We start from the raw sequence: 19,559 nt of genomic DNA, 5'->3' as shown, positions 1-19,559 counted from the left end.
ATCACAGTAGCAGAGAGTTTTTTTCCTGCGAGGGGGGGGGGGAGTGGCTTGCTCGGCCGTAGCCAATCGCGCGAGCTCTTCACCCCCCCCTGTAGTAACAGCCGCGTGAACCAATCACGGAAGCAGAGAGTTTTTTTTCTGCGGGAGGGGGAGTGGCTTGCTCGGCCGTAGCCAATCGCGCGAGCTCTTCACCACCCCCCCCCCGTAGTCACAGCCGCGTGGACCAATCACGGTAGAAAGTTTTGTTTTCCTGCGAAGGGGGAGTGGCTTACTCGGCCGTAGCCAATCGCGTGCCGCGATGCTGGAGCCGGAAGTCGTCACGTGCTGGGCGGAGTAGGAGGAGGGAGTTCGCTAGCTGAGGAGACTTCCCGTAGTGACGGCGGCGGCGTGCAAACTCGCCTCCATCTCTCCCCTCATCCCTTGCCTTGAGATGGACGCGCAGGACGCTGCGGCGGCGGCAGCGGCGGTGGTGGCTGTGGACGACGTGGAGAACTCCGACGACGAGGCGGAGACGAGACACAGAGCGGTTTACGTCTTCTACCGGTACGGCCTAGGTCGGGTCCTCCCGCGTGTGATTGTGCAGTTTGTGTTCATTCGCGATTCTACCTCCACCCCGGGCTATACATATAGCGTATATAAATTATGCATGCCTGTCAACCCCTTAACAGTGTCCCCTTATTACAGACCTATTGAGACCGTGTTGGTCACCGCCGTGCTCCTTATAGATCTCAACGTGCATCCTACAAAGTCGCATCGCCAGGGAGAAACGCAAACAAATAGACGAACAGGCATGAGTATCGTAGTTGTCAACCCAGACGGCTTACCCCGTATTCTTGAAGAGGGAAATTGAGTTTTCAGATCCATACGGCGTACAGCCGTTTCAATACGGGCAAACACAAATTGTCTATTTTTTGTGTGTTCTCCCTTGTAATGGGATCTTTGTAGGATGAATGTTGAGATTTACAGGGCACGGGGTGGCCAATAGGGTCTGAGTTGGTCTGTAATAGGATAAGCACTGATAAGGGGTTGACAGGTTTGCAGTATATTCAAGCCTGTTCCTGTGTTTATCTCCGTCACACTCCACCATTCGTTTTGATACGATAGATCAGGAGAGGTCGGTAGCCAGAATAACAAGATAATTAGACATTTGTTTCGAATTCGGCCAAAAAAACCAACTCAACATTTCGAGATCCGCCAGTGCATTGTGGTGAATACGAGACACGGTGGTGATGCTTTGATTAAATCACGGCCACGAAGCCAGAGCCCTTAAAGAGCCGCCGCATGCCGTAGGTTGCCGACCCCTGTCAGATCGATGATTGTGTGTTTTGTCTTTGTGTGTGCGAAATGCTGATCCGTCAACCTCCGTTTTTGTCGCCTTCGTGCCCACGCCCCTTGCTAAGACGCCTTCATCATCGTTGAGCCGATGTCTTTTAAAATAGTTTTCACCAACAATCATTTTACGTAATTATGCGAGTCTTTTGTTTACGTCTCCCGTCTATTATTTTTTGTTTATATCGCTCATCTTACTCAACACAAACTGTATTGTGTAGTATCGTACAAATTATCTTCCCACCCACACTGTCTCAATGCACTGCCCGTTACTATGCTAGTTACTGCATGATTAAAAGTGGTAACATCCATCCAATTGTTTCCCTTTCTCTCTGGCCATTTGAATCTGTTGCTTAGAGCTCGTCCAAAATCAGCAACTTTCTCACTTAGCTTTTTGCTGTCGACTAAGATAATATTATTGTTTACTCTCCTCCAAGTACATTTGTCCTGTCATTATCATTGCCCTTACCTCGCTTATTATTCGTCTACTTTCCTCAGGATGTGAATTGTGTAGTAGCAACAACAAATCGATATCCAAGTTGTAAAACCATCCGATGGATTCAGAGGATCGGGAGTGAGATCCACTCGTGCCCTCGGGAGAACGCTTGCAGCAGACAAAGAATTCACGATGTGTCTGTTGCACTCTTCATTGTGGTGCGCCAGTCACATTTGAGTTCATAATTTTTTTTCTGTCTTTTCCTTTTGGGGAATAGGGAATTGCACCTCTACCTTGGTCAGTTCGGATAGCCGAGGGGTCGGATACCTGTGGCTCCGGAGCCGGATGCGGCTCTTTATGGACTGCTTTGTGACACTTTATTAAGCACCACCGTATCGTATTCACCACATACTGCATTGCGGCTCTTGAAATGTTGAGTTGGGTTTGTTTTTACCGAATTAAAAAAATAATGGCTGCTCTTTTTGTTTTGGTTAGCCCATTGCTTGTGGGGCAGAGCTTGGTAATGGCTGAATGGTGATGATACCCTCAATGAGGAGGCACTTGTTGTTGTTAACTGTTAACACTGCTCACTGTGGGTGCCGTCTACAGAGACCGTGTCGAGTGGAAGGATCTGAAGCCAGTGCCGCAAGAAGAGGGCCCCAACGCCGTGGTGCAGATTGCTTACTCTGACAAGTGTGGGTTCCGGTTGCATTAACACTCGGCAAATCGCCATCCCTTAGACATGTGGCCTGCAAATGCAGCCCGAGGCTTTTTAAAAACAAATATATTTAACCTTGTGTTCATATATATTTTCCTTTAAATGCTTATCCCTCCATTTTTATTAAACACAGACTTACACAGTATTGTTGCTTTAAGAGCTCGAAATTAATAAAGAGAAAATGGAAGCATTTACAGTTGTGGCAAAAACAGAACGTGGAAAACATCACTGGCTCTTTGCGAGGAAGCTCACCTGGTGCAACGTGTCCCTTGACAGTCCAAGACGTATTCGATTACTTCCGCGCGGTTCTCAAGTGCGATGAGAGGAGCGAGCGTGCCCTGCTGCTCACCGCTGACGCCATCGCGCTCAACTCCGCCAACTACACAGTCTGGTGTGTGCTGCTCAACTCCGGCTCTGTGCTGGCCTTCACTTATAAATTATCATGAGAAAACTCATTTATTCTGATACGGAGAATCCGGGTGGGGGGGTGGGGGTAGAGCGGTGCACATTGGTTAGCCCACCGCATTCTGAACCTGACGATCAGCGTTCTAAATTCCCAACCACTGTTAACATCATTGACGAGTGATATCTGTACCAGATGTGGGTTTCACCAACCTGTGCTTATGATAGTGAAAGTATGGTCAAATAACCCCTATGACAGACATGGTGTCAGATGGCCTCATCCAGCAGTTGGACATTTATCGCAACTCCAAATAGAGACATCGTCACATGGGTGCAGTATTTTCCCATTGAGCCACCCATTCACTTGTGTGTGTGTCTTGTAAATGTAATGTGTGGTGTTATGGTGCATGTTGGCAGGCATTATCGCAGAGTGCTTTTGCGGTCACTTAATAAAGACCTCCGGGAGGAGCTGGCATATGTTCAAGAGATTATTGAGGATCAACCCAAGAACTATCAAGTCTGGTAATGGCAGTGCCTACGCAACACACAACTACCTGTGCTATAAAAGTCAAATGCTTTTAGAATTGCAAACTTATGCTAATTTTTGTGATAACCCATCGTCAGGCATCACCGAAGGCTTTTGGTGGATTGGCTGAAAGATGCCACGGATGAACTGGATTTCACGGCAGAGATTTTGAAACAGGACGCAAAGAACTACCACGCCTGGCAGCACCGACAGTGGGTGATACAGGTATGGTCGCCAAGGCGCAGCAAGCAGCCCTTGCCCCCCCTTGCCCAGTTATATATTTGTTGTTGTTTACCATGCAGCTCTTCCCCTGCTTCTGATTGTATGATTGCCGTCCAATCATACAATCATCATGAACCATGTTCTGCTAGATGAAGGCCTCCCAAAGCCGTCACCATCCGTGACAGCTTAGCGGTGCACCAATTGCGTTAGCTACTGCACACAGCTGATTTAATGGCTCCACCTCCCTCGTGGACGTACTCTTTGGTGTTCCCTCTTAACCATTGCCATCATCCTTTCCAGCAATGTTTCCTGTCCAAGCCAATTACTTTTCTTCAGTCAAGACGATAGCATTTTTTACGTTGCTTTTCATTTTCAAAACTGTTCTAACCTGCTTTTCGTTTGTCTCTGTCCTCACTTTCATCCTGGTTCACCTTCAAATACTCCCTGAGTATTATATCCCTTTTCATTAGTTTAAAACACTTGCGTCGTTTTCAAACCCGTTGGACGTCACTTTTGTCTTGCTAATTTAGCTTTGACCCCACGTCACTTTGCAGTATTTTTATGAAGCGCTGCACTCATTCTCCTTCGGCTCATTTCCATGCAATCAACAGAATCGATACGGTTGTAAATACACTCCTATTTTCTCCGTAGGAGTTCAACCTGTGGGATAAGGAACTCGACTTTGTCGAGCGACTCCTGGACGAGGACCTAAGGAACAACTCGGCCTGGAATGAGCGTCACTTCGTTGTGTCTCGCACCACAGGCTACAGCGACTCGGCCACGCTGGATCGGGAGGTCCAGTGAGTTTTGCACCTTCTACACGTCAAATAACCCTCTCAGCTGTCACTGCGCCCTTAGGTTCTCTGCGCTGGAGAACCTCGTGGATGGAGACGGCCTCGTGGCTGCGTCAGATCAGCCATTAATGTCAAGACTTGGGCATAGGAAGAGAGCTCGCTTGGGCCTTTTGGCAGCAGGGACCTAACATATGCTGCCACTCGACTGGTGCACTGTGCCAGCCAGGAGCTTTCTCCTTGCCTGCCTCCTAGACCTGTAATAAATTACCTCCCCTTTTCCTCACCCATTGCCCTTTAAATGGTCCTGATTCAGGCATCATAATTCGATTCAAGAATTGTTTCCTTTTCAGTTTCATTTTAACTATCTTGTTTAATATATTGTTCTGTGTCATGTACTTTTGTCCACTCCATTAGCGAAAACTGTAATATTGTTTAAGATTAACATGAATAGAAAAATTATGTATTTTCACACACATGATTTGATGCATGCATGTATTAATAGAAGTATAACTGCGACTACTATGGTACGTGCAAGCGGTGGCTTTGCCGAAACTGTATTGGATGATAGTGTAGTGTCTACTTTTAACTGCTTATGAAAATTAAATACCGTAACATTTAGAGCCATCAGCATGACGCATGCAGTGATTCACCCTTCCATGTAAATGAGACATTTGTTTCTCTATGAAGTCACCAAGGTTAATATAATTGTTGTTGTCTAGAATTTGAGGAAGAATAACTTTTGTGGTAAAAAAAATTTTTAACAGGCAATTTTATAGAAATATGGCCACCCCCTTTTAAAATAAAAATGATCGCATTACTCATAAATAAATTAGTACCACTAATGTTTTTTTAGGTTGTACTGACAAGTTCAATAGTTAACCTTGACCCATGGACGAATAACCGTTGAGACACAATTGAGGACTGGGCTATAACATGAATGTATACCGGGCGGTCCTTCATGGATATGTTTTAAAATATTTGTAAAAGAATGTTTTTGTATTAATTCTAATGGACATTTTTTCCACAGTTATACTCTGAACATGATTAAGAAGGCTCCACACAACGAAAGCTCCTGGAACTATTTAAGAGGGTAAGGTGTTGCCTTTTTGACACAACTATCAAACTCATTCGGGAATAAATTATAGGACTGCGTTGCCAGCAAATCACCACATTCAATAGCATTACCTTTAAGGTGATTTTACTGACGTATTTGTACTTTTAACAATGCGTTATTGTATTTAACATAAGCAATAAAAACATCCAGCACGATGACACAAGATAAAAAACACATTGGATTGACAAAGGGGACTGTACATATACAAACAGAACATGTGCTCAAGCTTACTTGCCATTTTAGTTATTCACGTGGTACTGTTTAATCCAGAACCAACTCTGCCACACAGTTCATAGTTCAATTGAAATAGCTGAATGGACAGAGTAGCAGGTTATATATATGTTTCACATGTCCCTGTCATGCATACATATAAACATCCACATATACAGGGTGCTTAAAAAAATATTTACACCGAAAAAGAACGGATAATACACTAACATAATAACAAATGTATGTTAATAGCTGAAAAGGGTCTCAACTTGTTTGCCATCATTGTCAATACATGCCTAGAATCTTCTCCAGGTGGTCTCCAGAGCCCAGAGGCACATTTCTTGTGGTATTATTGCAGATTCTTAGAAGTGTTAAAGTTTTTTAGACGCACTCTTTATATATCATATCCATGCTTGCAGCATCTTGGAGGAGAAGGGGCTGGCTCGGTATCCGAGCCTGCTGGAGCTGATCGAAGAGATTCGGGATGGGCAGGTGTCGGACGACGTGACCGTGTCGCCTTACCTACTCGCCTTCATTGTCGACCTGCACGAGGACCAGCTGGACAGTGGCTGTGGGGACAGAGCAGAGACGCTCGCCACAGCACTGAAGGTAACTCCCTCCTTGCCCCCTTCACACACTTGCAGATCAAGCTCTTGTACTAAAGAGAAACAAAGGTGGCTGGGTGGTATGGGTAGGCTAATACCGTATCGGAGCACGGAGTCTGTACCGTTGAAATCCTTGGTTCTAATCCAGGTAACCAGCTGGTAATAAGCTGGGTCCTCAAATTGATCTTAGCCTGGTTACCAATGACCACAAAAACATTTGGTTTTGCATTGGGCACTTCTGACTCGTTGCAGAGCTTATAAAGGGTGAACTCCCATTTGGATGGAAGTTTCTTCTGATCCAGTGTACAACTGCTCACTTCGAGAGCTCCAAATTGAAATGTATTTGTCTCACGGTGCCAACATTGCAAACTAATAATGCAAGGAGAGTAACACCTAAAAAAAGAAATGACGTCAATCGCATGCCTCGTCATGTCCCCAGCTGTGCGAGCAGCTTGCCACGGAGCTGGACACGATTCGTGGCGAGTACTGGCGGTACGTCGCCAATTCCCTGCAGCAGAGGTTTGGATCCCTGGCCGCGTCAAACAAGGAGCCTTCCGTGCGGCCTGTGCAGGCCACGGCTTGAACGTGACCCCCCTCTGGAATCATCTCCACGCAAGCTTTGAACAAATTGTTAAAACGGCTTTCGCCTGCCTCCCATGACTTAAGTTTTATTCCCTTAAAGGTATTCTGAAAGTTGTGGCCTCTAACTTGGATCTTATTGTAAATGATTCATATTTAAGTCTGCACTTCGCTTGTACCAGCAGATATAGGAGTGGCAGGTGAAATGGATGCAGATTGTGTTTTTTTTGCAAGATCTAAAAATGTCAAACTTAACGAAATTGCTCGATGTATTCAAACAATAAACAATTTTGCACGAGTGGAAGTTACGCAGGGTCACACTTTCAATTTGTTTTTACATTTGGTTACAGAAGTTGATAAAGCGCTCATATGAATGAAAACAATCTAACGCAAACTGCCTCCTTGAGGATCCCAAAAGCTTTTCACCTTATGCCCAAATGCATCATGTGGCTATGAAATGTCACCGTTAATTACACAACGCGAAATTGCTTAGTATAAATATTATTTAGCCTTGAGATAGAAAAACACCACACAAGTAATACTGTACGTAATGATTATTGTTTGGCCCATTTGCCTCAACAATGTACAAGGGGAGAAGGGAAGCCGTGAACTTAACCTCAATTTACAATGCAGCTTCAGTTGAATCTGATAAAACACAGTACATGTGAAAATGCTACACAAACACAACCTTCACACAGCAATATACATATGAACGTGTCATTTTGGACGTTGCAAGTGCTTAGGATGTAACGTAATTCAATAACTGTGCCCCAAATAAGTGGCATGCATGAACATCACTTACTGGTTTATTGTTGCCAGATAACTTTTTTTCCCACATTGCGACATGATCGAGACTAAAATTCCATATCCCTTGTGTACAGAGTATACAATATGCTGCTGGGACAGGTAAAGCCTTTTGAGATTGCTGTTGACATTTTTCATTAATTGCAACACCTATGTTTACATCTGGAAACTGCCTGCCAGAATCACAAGTTTCATATTAATTTCAAATCAAGTGATGCCTGGTTAGTTTCCGCAAACCATGGCTCATTTTCACTTCATTAATAAGCTGACCTGAACTAACGCGCCACAGATGAAAGTGACCAATGAGTTGTGCTGCAAGTAATTTCAAGACCTCTGGGAGCTTTTATTATTGCATTTGTGTCTGTGCCAGATGAACATTAACGCAGCATTAGTGACATTTAGAATACTGTTGTAAAGTGTACAATTTCCGCAGTAACCTGCAAAGACGAGGGGAAAACAATAAGCGACCTGTGTGAAGTTACACTATGTACTTGCCTAAAATCTACGTCAAAATGGGATTTTAAGCACAAATACACTATTTAAAGCACCTAAACACGAATTGCTCCAATAAAAATAATTGCTTTACATTGGCTAGGCTAAGTACCCACAGAACAGAAATAATAATGCCATTACACCATATATCAAAAAGCGTGTTTTAAATAAATCCACATTAGTATGCTGTTTTGAACAAGTTCTTAAACCCAGGGCTTCGAACTTAAAAGCATCATGCTATGGTAATAAAACAAATCTGCTGTAGCAGGTGTATCTTCCTCTTAAGGCCTTGTTAGTGGATCAAGTCCGAAAGTCATCCAATGTGCAAAGGCAAGCCCACACGCACAAATTAACATTTGTAAAAATATCGGAAGGAAAACCATCCTCAGGTAGTCTCTTCAGGTTGAAGCAGCAGAAAGTTAAACGCAGAGTAGCTTTGTAGCTTCAGCGGTGGCGAGGCGAGTGGAGATTTGCATCCTGTGGCATTCGGCGAATTTGCGAAGTCGTCCCCCAAGCAAGCTCAAAACCATGCACAACATAAGGTGGACAGATTTTCCTGTGCAAACGTTCCTCTCTCCATGTGGCGTGTTTGGAGCCATGTACTTTGGCGTCAAAGTGCATTTTTGTAAATGGAACGTGACCCCAAATCTTCATACAGAGCGGGCGATGATAGTATGCATTATGTACAGTGTATTAAAAGCTTCATCGGCCATTAAAAAATACATGCCTCAATAGAATGCAGTGGATTTCAAATGCCTGCTTAGTCCTGTTGTAAAATAACAGATGAATAAAAGCTTAACTTTGGGGGGGGGGGGGCAAGAACTAATTTGTATAACAGGTAAAAACAATAATAATACACATTTTTAAAACCATGACGAAGCTGAACACTCAATTCTGAGGCATAAATGATAAAATGGTAAAGTGACGTTCTTTCCCATCCGCCAAAAGACAGCAGTGATTATGTAATCCACAACGGCAGGTCCTCTTCCTTCCTCCAAGCTTGGTTGAATGTTCTTTCCGGAGGATTCAAAGTGTCTGGGGATCAGTAACTCCTAACGGTTCTTTACCAAACTTGAGTCCCGCGAGAAGGAGGTGCGTCAACGTGCACACCATCGACGTGATATTTTAAAACGTTCCTCTCTCACGTTGCTACCAACGGGCTGTCACATGACGCTCGCCGCATGATGTTTGACGAAGGCGATGGCGGCCAGCTCCTTGCAGAACTCCTCCAGAACAATCACGCCCTCCAGCAGCGTGAGGTGGTCGATCCTGTTCAGTTGCAAGCACGCAGCACAGCAAGGGGGCATCGCCACTTCGTTACATATGGCATCGTTCGGCTACCTGCAGTGGGAAGCAGCCTCCCACCAACAACAACACATTGCAATTGCCAGCTGTGGCCACAAGAACCTAGCAAATGCATATTGTTTATACCTGTCAAATGGAATTCTTCATATGAAATCAGGTGAAAATATTAACCATGTGCAATTACATGCACGGTATGTTCTATTGCACGTTAAACATTGAAAATAGACCTATAAATGTATAAAGCCAAGAGGGTTGAATATCCATAATACAAGTTTTTTGGGTTAGATTTTTTAAATAAAAAAAAACCTGTATTATGAATGGGTTAGATGTAACAAACAAAAAAACCTGTATTATCGATGATATTGGTTGCGAAAGCCTCCTACGTGTTAAACAGAGTTGAATATCTCCAGTTGCAAAGACAATGAAGTAATTATCCTGAACAGTGACACCTGTAAAATATTACGAAATGGAAAATTTGACGAATAGATGGCCTTGTGGAAAGATCACTCACGGAGGTCCCTCGGGCTCGGTGCCAAGCAGCCTCCTCCGCACCAGCATCATCTTCGAGCTGAAGTCTGGGATGCGCTGAATTCTTAGCATCAGATCCCCAACAACCTGCACAAATATGATAATTGTTTTTTTACCCTTCTATCTGGCAACAAAATTGACACCTTTTTTTACAAGGAGTCATGTTTGCATAGACCACAATACCTGCGGTCGTAATGCAAACAAAAAACATAACTGATAATGTGTGCACTGTCCTTGAAGTTGATTGGTCCACACCCGAGACAGCTTTCCTTAGAGCCTAGTCTCGCATGGTGTTGGACCAGATGACGCCAAAAGGCGCACAACTCAAAGAAAATGCACCATCAGAGTATGAGAGCTCGGGGTAAGCATTTACACCATTGGAACCTCATTTGCCAGAAGAAAAAATATGCTAATTGTTTTTTTACCATTTTATCTGGCAACAAAACTAACACCTTTTTTTACGGTCAATATGAAATTCCGCATTGAATATCAAGCCTCCCTTCAAGCGAGCAAGTATAACGCTCCGGTCACTCACGTAGCGAATGTGACCGTGGTGCGGTGCCCTCACCCGAACGATGACGGAGAAGAGGGAGCGGCAGCCGGGAGCCAGGTTGATGTAGGGATCCAGCAGGTACTCGTGCAGGTGGGGGTGTGGGTAGAGAGCCAGCTTTGACAGCACCGACGTCACTTGCAAGTTCACGTCGTACGGCTGCAAGAAGCGAGCGGATGTTGCAGGCATTGCAACGTGCAGGAATGGAATACATGTACATAAGATTGCCATTTGTCCATCTGCAAATTAAAGACTCTTGACAAGAGGAACCAAGGAACTAGGGCATTTATCACAAACTATGTACTACTTGACTCCTGACTTTGGTTTAATATGTTTAAACTACTTTATACGTAACACTCTTTACTGCAGAACAATGTACGTAGCATAAACACTTTCTCATGTATGAATAAGGGTACAAAAATAACCGAAGAATATCGAAATAGCAACTGGCCAAACAATCTAGGCAAAAGTATCCCTAGACTCCTCTTAGGGTTTCCTAGATAACTACGCTTTCAATGCCGAGGTTGCAAGTGCAGGTTTTCAGCTCGTGGGATTACAAACCTGGTCCAGAATGCGAGCCATGCGGTCGAAGAGCACCTTGAAGAACTGGCCTTCGAAAAACGGAGCGTCAAGGTTGCACCGCTCGATAGCCTTGGGTTTAGCTGGCCAGTCCCAGTGCTGGCACGCCACGCAGCATTCGCGGAACTGCAGAGGTGGCGAGAAGGGAATTTGACTGCACACCCGTTTTCCTTCTTTCATTGAACTTCAGTTAAGGTTTAGTCCATGTTCCAGGCGTAAAGGGAGAACAAATGCATGACGACGTTGCGCTGCTCTTTCAAGGCTTACCTGCCTGTGGGCGTCCCGGAGGTAGGTGTCGTAGCCGGAACCCTCGAGCTGGTACGAGGACTTGGCCTCATCAGGGACAAGGCACAGAAAACTGAAAATGACACGAGCCAGCAAGGACACAACTCCACGGGTGAGTTAAACACGTTTTGCTGCAGCACAAACGAGGCACCTTCAGAAATACACTCTTTAGCCTTTCATTGGCACCTCGATAAGATACGAGTTCACATGCAGGTTGCGACGACCCAGCCGCACGTTTGACCTCACCTGTTGACCACCTTGTGCACTTCGGTCTTTCCATCCTTGCCATGGTCGGGCGAGTGGACCGGGGAGTGGGAGAGCCAGTCGGAGCCTGAGAAGCCCTGGCCACCGGACAGCATGTCGGCAAACATTGGGTCCTCCTCAAGGTCCCTGAGCCACACAGGGAAATTGCCCGGCCGTCACAAGCAGAAGAGCCTGCCCCCCCCTCCTTTTCTCAATGCCTCCGCAAACAGATGCCGCTCCTTAAGCTGTTCCACCGTGATGGTGTCGACCTTTCGTGCAACCACCTCATGGAAATTACCAACCAATTGAATAACAAGACGTTGGTATTATTTCATTCGTGAAACATGCATTGAATCGTGTGCGACAGTCTTGACTATATTTGTATTCATATGCCATGTACGCAATAGGTTTTCGTGACCCTTGCTGTCACTAGAGGGTGCTAAATTAATCAAAACAGAAAATAAGACGGTAGGTGAATCAGTACAAGCTTAATATGAACTCTCCAAAAACTGACACATTTACAGCAGTGCATGCACCTCCCAGTAAAATCACTCATAATAAAAATTGTTAAACTTTTCTCCCAAATAAGCTCAAAACTTACACACAAAACCAGTCTGAGACAAGAGGGAATAATGACGCTAAACAGCTGCTTGTCATTTTATCGTAACGAAGGCCTTCCCCCGACTATCTGCCAAGTCGTCTGCACCAGGACGTGTGCATCGGAGGCTCAGGCAGCGGGACGCGGCATGTGGCGAAACAGAGGCCAACTCACACGGCACCGGCGATCTGCCCGTTCTCGGCGATCTCGTGGTCCTCTTGGCTCGGCGGCTTGTACTCCATGTAGTTGCGCTCCTCCAGGTTGCGGAGAGCCAGGTTCTGCAGCACGTGCATCTGCGGTTTCTGCAGCAGCGTCTCAAACAGCTTCAGCGTCCCGATGCTAATCTGAGTTGGGGCGGGAAAACAAACAAAACAGTAACTGATTATGACAATAAAGAACACCACGTGATTTTGTTTTCCTGCTAAACGCTTAATTAACTTTTATTAAAACTTATAACAATTAATATAAATTAGTGCACATTGTGAAATTATGAGCAAAGCTAAGGCATTGCAATGAGACAAGGGTTCTTAAAAAATAGGCCAATGCTGAAGCCACGTGCATAATGGCTTGTCGTTGAGTTACCATTCTGCCTATAAACGGTAGAGTATTCATAACAACAAAACTTTAATCAAATGTTATTAACTAATGATCAACACAGTGGAAGACCAAATCGCCTGGAATGTGCCGAATCTCTGCAGACCTCAGTATCTAAGCAGCAATAATAATAACAAACTCGGTTTTACAAAGTGCATTTAAAAATGGTAATTACAAAGCGCTATACATCAGAGGTAAAAAAAATATATGATATAAAAATAAAACACTTGACACCAGTAAAAACCCCAATCACAATACAATAAAATCAAACTACAAAAGCAACTACCAATGGGACCCAGGGAAGCTGAGATGGGTGACCATGCATAGCAGGTTGTTATAGGCTTTCGGCTGACATGGTAAGCAGTAGAGGAAGTACAGCAAAAATCCATTGTACTGTACTTATATCTCCCAAATTTATACTCCCTGACTTCACCAACCTGAAAATTACCAGCGTGGTGGTCAAATAACCCCCATGATCCATGAGGCCCTCATCCAGAGGTAGGATGACAAAGGACTGCACATGTACAACAAAACACTGCAGCTCTAGAACCACTGCTGTCGTATTAAGATCGTCTGCGGTGGCTGGCAACGATGAGGTGTGTTTGAGAGGGTCACCTCGTCAGAGATGTGGTCGCAGCGTTCGATGAGGCGGTCCCTCAGCGAGTGGCGGCTGGCAGCGCCGGGCACCTCCGACCCGGAGGTGTCGCCCAGCAAGAAGAGGACCAGCTGCTCCAGCAGCGCCGGCGAGCTCACCTGTCGCGCCAGGCGAGCCAGCAGCGTCGTGCTCGTCAGGATCCCCACCTCGGATCTGTTAAGGGAACCGAGCGAGCCACAGCCATCGTGAGAAATGGCACGGTTCAGAATTTACGGTTAATCACGTTTGAGCAGTGTGACAGTTGGCTCGTGAGGTTGCAAGCTGAACAAGTTTCTAAAAGTCATAGTTGTCGACAGAGTGAACACATTTAGGGAATGACGATTGTTATCATTCAAAGAAATAAAAAATATATATACATTATAGAGCTGAAAGTTCACAACTCAAAAATGTAATTTACAAAACTGTGTGCTGCAAGTGAGGTTACCCGAATACAGAATACATCCAACTGTTCAGTGCTGGTGACTCAAGTGTTTTTGGTAGTCGGCACGTTGATGCATATTTACAAGGGCCCCCCCCCTCCCCACGTAAAATTCAGATATAAATATGAAAAGATACCCATGTGGCTTACGTCTGCATCAACTTTTGCTCCAAAACCTCAGTAAAATACTGCTCTCTGATGGTCGTTGCGATGGCTGTAGCAATTATCTGCAGGAGCAAAGGGAATTTGTGTTACAAAACATGACACTGCATGAAAAACAAATGTCAGGTGCAAATAGTGAATGGTAGAAACATGCTCCATGGGATATACGGTCTCAATTTCTTACTGCCAACTTGCCAGTTTTTCTCTATTAACAAGTACCTGATGAGCCTCCTTTATGAGCTGATCACAGTAATCCAGCCAGGACAGGAAGGAGATCAGTGCTCGCTTTCCATGGAAGGCCGTCATGTCTTCCTTATGGCTGTACGTGTCCAGCCTGCACACAAAGGAAGGGCATGCGCATCTTGATACACTGCATGTACAACCGTGCTAATCGGACCTCCAATTGGTTGGCTACGTACGGTGCGAAAGAAGTTCAACATACAAACGTACATTTACAGGCCTGTTGTCAATCAACTGCTGGTTGCGGTCCTTCCCACATCGTGCGAGTCATGGGGACTATTTGCTCACACTTCAACCAAGCTGGCCAGAGCAGGTTAGAGAGCAGGAAGCATAGCTGTTGGAGTCGAGAGATACAGTAAAACAATGGATGTATCTACACTGCCCCTGCCTGATGCCCACCACAGTCTCACATCCTAAAACAATGTGCTGTGCACAAAGCTCACCCATCCAAGCACTATCTAGGCTCACCTCTGTTTAGTTTCCAAGATCTGACGATATTAGGCGCATTCTGGTCGTGGGCTAATACACTACATTGTTGCAGATGTTCCATCTCCGAGCCTAGAAACCACAGCTTCACCTTTATCTTTTGCCTAACAATGCAGGCTCTCCCATTTCAACACCTTCCTGCCCCGTCACAGCCGGTACTAACGTCACTGATTGCACGTGAGACTGGGGGAGGCAAGCAGTGTGCACGAACCCCCAATTGACGGTCTGCAGCGATTCGAGGTCAAGGGGATCGAGAGAGGTCGGCAGGGCGGCGTGCAGCGACACCAGGCGTCCGGCAAGCAGGCGACACAGCGCCGTGTTGTCGGTGAGGCAGCGTGCTGCGGACGCCTCGGGCAGGCTCACGAGAAGCATGAGGCCCTCGCAAGCCTTTACCGCGATGCGCCCGTCCTGTTCAGCCGGCACATCATCATCATCGTCGTCATCAATTAATATACGCGGTGATCCATTTATACATCAGCAGCAGCAATCCAATGCTTGGTCATATGAATACCAATATCCGCTATTTTCCACTAAGTTAGTGATGTCACCACGGTGCCTATGCCAGGCCAGGTGCACTTTGAGTCCATGTGAAGTGTCGAAGGCTCGCTGACAGGAGATCACGGGACAGACCCAGGTGCCATGGGTCGAATGACCGAGATGACTGGCAGATGCACCAGCTGTGCCCCCTCCTGTGCCAACTTGCTGCATTTTAGCTGCCCGGCACTCCGCTCGTTGTTTCTTGGTCATAGGCACACGTGTAAATTGTTCATAAATGCCACAGCAACAATTACGCAGAAAAGTGTAAGCAACTCACGGGACTATTGATGAGATTGAGTAGTGAATGCACCAGGTTGTAATCTTGTCCCGATGGTGCGGGCGACAATGTTCCTGAGGATGCAGTTGCACCCACTGCCACGGCATTCTTCTGAGCATTAGCACAGCCAGGTGAGGAATTTTTCTCCTCAAAAGTCCTTTCATTTTGGCCAGGTTTTGAGTTTCCGCATTGCGTTGTGCTGCCTTCTGAACGAATGCCATCTGGTAGTGTTGTTTTGTTGGACGTAAGAGGGCCTGAATTTGTTGAATTTGGAAGGGGGCTTGTCACGTTTGAAGATTTGTTCTGAAAGTGCACACAAAAAAACAACATCATCATTACAACCAATGCCACTCATGACATTTGACGTTATGTAAAATGTTAAAATGATATAAATATGCAAAAGGTTATGCAAGTTTGTTAGAATTCTAAGCTTAAGGTTAGCCTGCTTCACAGCAATAGCGTGGATGCACGCCCGCACATATTCTTCCCAAATAACCGCGCAATTCCTGAGGTACTTACCATGTATGGGATTCGGAACACAAGCGTATCTGCCTACAGACGTAACATTTTAGAATGGAAAAAAGAGGCAAGGAATTCAGGATTAAAGGAGTGATAAAAGGGAGCATAGCAGAACAGTGGAGATTGAAGGAAAATGTGAAAAAGGCAAATCGGATATCTAGAGCTATCTACTACGGGCAATAAAGAACAAGTTGCAGAAAAGGATAAGTGTTCCTCATACAGAATAAAGATACGGTCCACTGTTGTTGCATTATAAAATCGATAAAGTCTGCACCATACCTCCATAAAGAAGTTAACAAGGTAGGGGTCCTGCTTAAGCTTGGCGCAGACTATGCACAGGAACTGAATCTCTTCATTCTCCGTTGGGGCAGCCAACACTTCTCCACACAGCCGTATCAGTTTCTGTGGGCAAACACAACACATCAATTTTTGGTTAAGCATTAAACACATCGTGCGCTGCCTTGCACACAGTGGCTTATAACTTTAAAAGTAGAGAGCACTTGACTACCCAAAAAGTTATTCTTTACGTATAGGGAGGTGTAAAGGAGAAATGACTGCACTTTGCTCACCAACACTGGGCGGTGGACATTTATGTGTGGCAGGATGGGTTGCTGGATCCTTCCCAACAGCTTTGAGAAGAAGATCAGCACCTGCTGTTTCATCCCAGGTGGGCACTACACGTGAACAAGGGAAAAGAAATGTCAAGACTCGCGAAATCTCACAAACACAATTCAGTTTGGCATTGCTTTGGGACAATATATTTATTCAGAGAATACCTACCCTGACAATTTACTGAGACTACAGTACACACCCTATATAATTTCTCAAATATAAAAAAAGCATCTCCTCATCCCTTAAGCTCTAAATACGAGTCACTCCATTACTTCTGAGCAAAGTAAAATGTACGAGTCAGTAACTTGTTGCGTGGCTGTAAAAGCACACACGAGTATGTATGTATGCATACATGTGAAACCTCTTTTGCACCGTACGTAGCCAAAAGTGCTAATCGGAGGCGCGGGGGAAGGACACCTAAACAGCAGTTCTAAAGAAATGAGTTTTCAATCTAGATTATTTAAAAGTGCATAGCTCCAGTGGCTTTCTGATATCGTAAGGAAGAGCGTTCCAGACGGCCACAGAAGCGCATCTGAAAGTGCGCGATGCGGTGACCGTCTTTGTTCGATGGCTAACCAAAATCCACTGCGAGGATGACCGGAGTCCGCGTGATGGTTTATGCTCCTTGGAATGCTCACCGAAGTAACGTGCTTCATTTGAGGCGAGCACTTTGTGTGTATCACACAATGAGCGCGACCTCGTATAACGTATTTAGTAATTAAAGTGACGGGTGAACACTGACGTCGGCGCGGCTCAAGGTGAAGAGCGTCTCCAGGATCTTGTGCTGCAGCAGGTACTCCATGCAGGGTCCAGTCTCGCCCGTCTCCCGCTCCGTCTCCTCCTCCGCCAGGATGGACACCATTTGCTCCAGGTGCGACGGGATGTTTGTGTCCGTTACGGGGGCCTTGTCATCTGCGGAAAAATGAAAGGGGTCCAACGGAGATGCATTATGCAACGTACATTGTTGTTGGAAGTATGCCTCGTCCTTTAATTTGGAAACAAAACAATTATCCACACTTACAATCGATGTGCATGAGCAATAGTTTACTGTACTTGCTTAGAAATCAAATGAGGCATTTATAAAACAACACAAACAGAACCACATGAATGTCTTGCAAAATAGGTAAAATCCATAATCCTAGACAGCACTACACTTGAGCCGAATGCCCATGACTGAAGGACCCTGACTGTTCCTGATCTTGTTAGAAGCTAAGCACAATTAGGCCTGGTTAATACTGAGGTAGGAGACTGTCTTAAAATGCCTTATGTTGTCAGCTTGGGATGCAATATGGCCAAGAGATGGGATTACAGCAATCGATTCTTGAATTATTTGCGTGGAGCCTTGAGCGTCACCTCCACCTTTGACTTGAATTACTCATGCGCGGTTTTACAACGTAGGTGTTCTGGCACATTCCAAATATTCGTTAATTGAATTGGCCAAACATGCCCATGCGGGAACCTCCCGAGTCAGAAATTACTCCGTGAGGTTTTCCTTGGTAAATATAGCGCATGACTATGTCCATTAAGTACCTGGTAACATTTAAGGCACATGTTATATTTTCACCGATTATGGCAATGCACACCCAAATGCCACGTTGCTTGCCACTTTGGGAGTTACGTCCCAAACTTACTTGCCAAAAAATACGGCTGCACTTTTGGATTTGGCATAGCTTTTGAAACAATAACAAAAAACACAACACTACGAGTGAACGAAGCGACAATCGGTGGTCATGCGCGTGAATATAACAGCTTTACGAGAGCAAATATCCTTACTCGTACACGGAATATTGTACAAGTGTGACGTTATGTTACAAAGGAAATTCAGACAATAAACAGTGAATTCTGACCCGAGGTTTCGATGTAATAGTGCGTAATCGCTTTCCAGTGGTACACGAAGTCCTCTTGACGGGGCATGTTGGGTGCGAGCTAAGCGAGAGAGAAGAGATTAACAAAGATTATTGATGTTAAACATAAACAAAGGGGCCACGGTAACTGCACTTGATTTTAAACGATCCACAGCGAACCGCATACAACGATCACGACGATCTCGCGAAATTCCCGCAAGACACAACTGTAAACTACAACATTCTCGTATCTACAATAGACACATTGCTTCAAATACGATGGAAATATAATATATATATTTAAACAAATAAAAATAAATTGACATCTGACAAAAGCTTACGTGGCTTCAAAGCCCCTTTACTCCCGGTAGCGGCCTACGAGACATCGGCGTCGGCTAGCAGCCACAACCGAGGACGGCGCATCGTCTCCCGGCCGAGCAGACAATCCCACACCGGTGCTAGGCCGAAAAACCCCTCGGGGGTGGCGGTGCTGGTGGCATTCCCGGCGACTATAATTTAACGTCGACGATAAAACAATAACCGCGAATTCGCCGACAAGAGCCGGCGCGCGGGCGAGTGCCCGACGGAACAAAAGGCGACGAGAGGAGACTCACGACTTCCACGGCATGTTGTAAGATGGTGGTGAGCTTGCTGAACATTTTCGCCTTCGCCTCGCGAATGTCTCGCCGAGACTTCAGCTTCTGCTGCACGAACTTCTGTTTGGCGCGGTCCAGCGTGAAAGAGGAGGCTTGGTGGTGGCGAGAGAGAGAGAGAGATGGTGTTGGGGACACGACTTGGTTAGGAATGGGGTGGTGGTGGTGATGAGCGGTGGATGAGAGTCACCAACCCGCGCACGCAGTTGGGAAGCGCCTCTCGACTGCTCCCCTCCCTCTCAG

General features: G+C 45.5%; 2 protein-coding genes across 3 annotated transcripts; one reads left to right on the top strand and one right to left on the bottom strand.

Moving 5' to 3' along the window:
- The first annotated feature begins 315 nt into the window (after positions 1-315).
- Positions 316-7,239, top strand: FNTA (farnesyltransferase, CAAX box, subunit alpha). Its single transcript, XM_078855362.1, has 9 exons — positions 316-543; positions 2,375-2,460; positions 2,760-2,874; positions 3,303-3,407; positions 3,510-3,636; positions 4,285-4,433; positions 5,455-5,517; positions 6,171-6,360; positions 6,796-7,239. Exons 1-9 carry the CDS (start codon positions 431-433, stop codon positions 6,937-6,939), a joined length of 1,092 nt encoding a protein of 363 aa, XP_078711488.1. The 5' UTR covers positions 316-430; the 3' UTR covers positions 6,940-7,239.
- Positions 7,240-9,031: 1,792 nt separating this feature from the next.
- FHIP2A (FHF complex subunit HOOK interacting protein 2A) lies at positions 9,032-19,559 on the bottom strand. 2 transcript variants are annotated; one of them, XM_078855360.1, is made up of 18 exons: positions 19,278-19,559; positions 18,667-18,745; positions 17,562-17,731; positions 16,777-16,881; positions 16,487-16,609; positions 16,208-16,240; positions 15,689-15,991; positions 15,086-15,282; positions 14,368-14,482; positions 14,137-14,213; positions 13,529-13,721; positions 12,494-12,663; positions 11,725-11,868; positions 11,461-11,551; positions 11,176-11,319; positions 10,633-10,773; positions 10,048-10,151; positions 9,032-9,500 (listed from the first exon to the last, which is right to left on the bottom strand). In XM_078855360.1, the coding sequence occupies exons 1-18, from the start codon at positions 19,320-19,322 to the stop codon at positions 9,395-9,397; spliced, it is 2,340 nt and encodes a 779-aa protein (XP_078711486.1). In that variant the 5' UTR covers positions 19,323-19,559; the 3' UTR covers positions 9,032-9,394. The 2 variants fall into 2 exon arrangements, with proteins under 2 accessions (XP_078711486.1, XP_078711487.1); XM_078855361.1 differs by lacking the exon at positions 16,208-16,240.

This window comes from Lampetra fluviatilis, chromosome 4, assembly GCF_964198595.1.
Source record: "Lampetra fluviatilis chromosome 4, kcLamFluv1.1, whole genome shotgun sequence".
Lineage (NCBI taxonomy): Eukaryota > Metazoa > Chordata > Hyperoartia > Petromyzontiformes > Petromyzontidae > Lampetra > Lampetra fluviatilis.
This window is presented reverse-complemented; position numbering and strand designations above follow the sequence as displayed.